Source organism: Montipora capricornis, chromosome 1, assembly GCF_036669925.1.
Source record: "Montipora capricornis isolate CH-2021 chromosome 1, ASM3666992v2, whole genome shotgun sequence".
Taxonomy (NCBI): Eukaryota; Metazoa; Cnidaria; class Anthozoa; order Scleractinia; family Acroporidae; genus Montipora; species Montipora capricornis.
The window spans coordinates 39,337,829-39,341,582 of NC_090883.1; the positions used below are offsets into that span (position 1 = coordinate 39,337,829).

Consider the following 3,754-nt stretch of genomic DNA (forward strand, 5'->3'; position numbering starts at 1 on the left):
CCAGATAAAACTAAACCAGGGAAAACCCTGATCCAGGAGATAGAGAAAAGCACATCACGGAAGAAGACTAAACGACGACCGCCTCGTTTGACGGGCGTGAGCAAGCAACGTAAAATGGCAAACGCGCGCGAAAGACAGAGAGTCCACGCTTTAAACAAATACATTGAAAACCTGCGTGAACTTATCCCACTGTCACCAAGTGATAAGCGACCATCTAAGATCGAGGTAATATGGATGGCTGCCACGTACATTGAATTTCTCAGTGAATTGCTGGAGAAAAGCAAAATGCCCAGTGAGGAGATAAGCACAACCAAACCTGATGCTAATACGCAAGACGTTTCGCGAAGTTTTGACAGCACAAACTTTCTAGATGTAACAGGTCAGTACATTGCAGTTATATTAAGTCCGTTTATTAAGATGGGTTCAATTCAAAGAGGACTAAAAAGGATGTTTAATTTGAATCATGTCTTCTTTTCAGTTGCGGATATTTTTGGCTTTGATACCGAGTGTTCCTCGTTGACAGACTTAGATCTTGACTCACTATTCTTTGAAACAGGTTTGTTACTATAAAGTGTATCATAGTTCATTCCTCTTTTTTGATGCGGTGGATCTCATGGTTGCATGTTTTTACTGTTTTTTTTTTTTGGTTTCTCCACAGAGTTTAACGAATGTCTAAGGGAAGACAATTGCATCTTTGCAGACAATGGTATCGATTACCATCTGAAAAGTTTTTCAAGTGACTGTTGATTATTCAAACCAATTGACGAAGTCATCACTTTCCTGGCTTATTATATCTTTGGTTGCAAATAACTGGGGCAAAATAATGGTTAAAAGGCTGGCCATTAAGAAAGATAAAGACAACTTGGTTCAGTTAAACTGAAGGGTGTGTCACTGTGTTTAAAATTCCATTTTGATTAATGATGACGGTAAACGCCGTATTTGCCAACGACCTAAGGTCATGTTATGGTAAAGGATCGCTCTTTGTGGGGTATTATGATCCATTACATTATTAATTACATGTGTTTTCTCCGTGAAATAAAACTTGTATTTCGGCAAAATGCCGAAAGTTTGCTTTTTGTGATGACAAGCTACCATTAGAGGAAAGATTTAAAACCCAAAATGATACAATTATGAGGAGCCAGTGTTTGTTTAGTTGATTTTAAGTATTCTAATCTAGCCTTTGTTAGTGGCTCTATACAACATTGTTGGACGTTTTCTACATACTTTCTCCCTGATTATGTCTGTATTTGACTTTGTCACATTATTAAGGACACACCTTTATCTGCCTAATGAACAGGCAAGTTCCTCATTTTTTTGGCCAATCAGCGACTTTTCGAGTGCGTAGTTTGAATTTAAAGTAATTTTTTGATAAAACTGTTGAACTTTTTTAAAACAAATTTGTTGAGCTTGGCATTTAAAGGCAGGTTTTAGCTGCTTTAATTTCCTTCGTTATCATTATTTTGTTAGGTTAGAATAAACGGTATATGCCGGACTTTGCTCGGTTAGGCCTCATTCATGTAATGAATTCATAATAAATTTCTCCTGAAATAAAGAATGTCAGTATTGGTCACAGCTACGGAAATCTTGCGTTAAATATTTGCCATGGAACTCTCTTCAGTTTATCTAAGAAAAGGGAAGGGTATCAAGGGAATAAGCTTTGTTATAATAAAGGACGGTCTGAACACAGACACGATACTGAACAAGTTTATGCGAAATTTATCGAACTGAAAACATTACTATTAGTCCCCGTCTTCAGTTTCTGCAGTGACCATTCAATGGTAAGGTCGTTTTATCAAAAAGCTATCAAAGTGTAAATCTTTTTGAGTTCTTCCTCGGGCTCGTTGTGATGAGCATGCGCAAGGTCTAAATGAGGTTTTACCGCAACCGGGATGAGATTAAAACTGGCAAAAGAAAGCGCCTTTCCGAGGCCAAGGTGAACGACGCCACTTACATCACGTGCCATTAAAAAAAAAACGGAAGATGTCACCCCATACCGTCTTCATGCGTGAAACAATTCTAAGCTCTTTTTGAAGAAAATGATTTTGAAACGCTATCCATGAAACTGATTATTTCAAGCCAATGTTGATGCATCTTACAGATTAATTTGTTTTTTCTATTTACTTTACATTAACTCTTCCTGGATCGTTGAATTATGTGCTCGACCTTTCCCTCCCCTTCCAAAAATTCGAAGAAACTGTGCTGCGCAATAATGCAGATCAGTGGTAAAGGAAAGTTCAAATTTTCCCCATAATAATTTTAAATGTGCACCAAACACTTAGCCCTGGCCAACGAGAGCGAGAGTTGATGAGAGTCAACGAGAGTTTCACGCACAAAAAAATTGAGAACCCTTTCTGACGTGAATATGGCGACAAGCAAGCCGGTATATTCAGCTAGCCAGACAGGTAAGATGAACTTTGTGCATGTTTATTTCTAATGCTTATTTTTTTAAAACTGTGACTTCCCTATTGTGATCGTCTGTGGAGAAAACTTCCCAAAGGCAAGATCTTGTCTCGAAAAGTCAATTAGCGCAAAAATTTCCTCGTGACTCCACTTTTTTTAAAGCCTTGACGTTGTCCTGGGTCCCCGAATCCGACGCCATATTACTAACCTACCTTTTGCTGCTTTCATTTGCTTCTCGAGATTCTTTTCCAATGCGTGGCCCTAGTTCTGCCGTGATTTCTATCATATTTCCATTGGGTAGTATTGAATATGATCTCTTGTGAGTGTGAGATCTTTATCACGCGGCTTTGCCGAAAGCAGGTCGACTATTTTCAAAGGAGTTACATGGGCGAAGCCAGGATTCTTCAAAGGTCGGGTCACACTGTACTGAGGGTACTCACCAGACTGTCGCGTTTTCGCCACCCCTGAATATTGTAGGTTTTTCTCTTTAAAAAAAAGGCTTTAAAGGGGGGGGGGGGGGGCAAAGGGCACCCCAGGACCCCCTCCTCCCCTAGCAACGCCCTTGAGTTAACAGCTTAAAGACAGTTGTCTTTTCATGGATACAAATTAGGTATTTATTTCAGGATGGATTTTGTTTTAATGTCAATTTTTCCCGGTTATTGCTTGTGTACCTGTACACGTGTTTGTTCCTTATGTAAATCCTTCCATGATTTTTATCTACCACATTTTCCTAAAATGATTTTAAGCAGTCATCACAGGGCTGACTGCCACCGTTTTCATTTTGGAAACGATCATTTCGTTACCGGTCCGTCGGAAATCCAGTAAAGGATGATAATGTTCTTGACATACGTCTCTCTGATTATCACACGCCCGATAATCTGAAGAGATTTGGATACACGCTTACGAGCCGGGAACTTGTACGGTATTGTATTCCATGAAATTCAACGTTTTTTAGTATTTTACCTTCCAGAAGATTTAAGCATTAGTAATGATCATTATATGACTACAACAGGTTTTTAATTTAACTACAACAAAGGCTTTTCGATAAAAATGTTGATGGAAACAATACGAATGGGCGTAAGTCGTACTCTCAGTAAATTAAATGTCCATAAATTCTTCAGCGGTCCTAGGTTTAAATTTAAAAAGAAGCAAAAGGGAGTGAGAAATTCAATCGTTTTCCTAATCCACTGTTTTTTCATATTTTTTTATGACGGTCACGGTAACTGCAAAGTCGGAGATAAGTTTTATGTTATCTTGCGTATCCATGCACTTCAGCCTCAAAGCGCGCATATCAGTCGGCGAAGTAAAATGGGGTGGGTTTTATTTAGACTACAACCGCGAACACCCAAACAGA

At 38.8% G+C, this 3,754-nt stretch overlaps 1 protein-coding gene across 1 annotated transcript; it reads left to right on the forward strand.

Annotated features, from left to right (window-relative positions):
• Positions 1-220: 220 nt before the first annotated feature.
• Positions 221-760, forward strand: LOC138053330 (uncharacterized). The gene is made up of 3 exons (XM_068899982.1): positions 221-379; positions 479-556; positions 659-760. Exons 1-3 carry the CDS (start codon positions 235-237, stop codon positions 745-747), a joined length of 312 nt encoding a protein of 103 aa, XP_068756083.1. The 5' UTR covers positions 221-234; the 3' UTR covers positions 748-760.
• Positions 761-3,754: the final 2,994 nt, after the last annotated feature.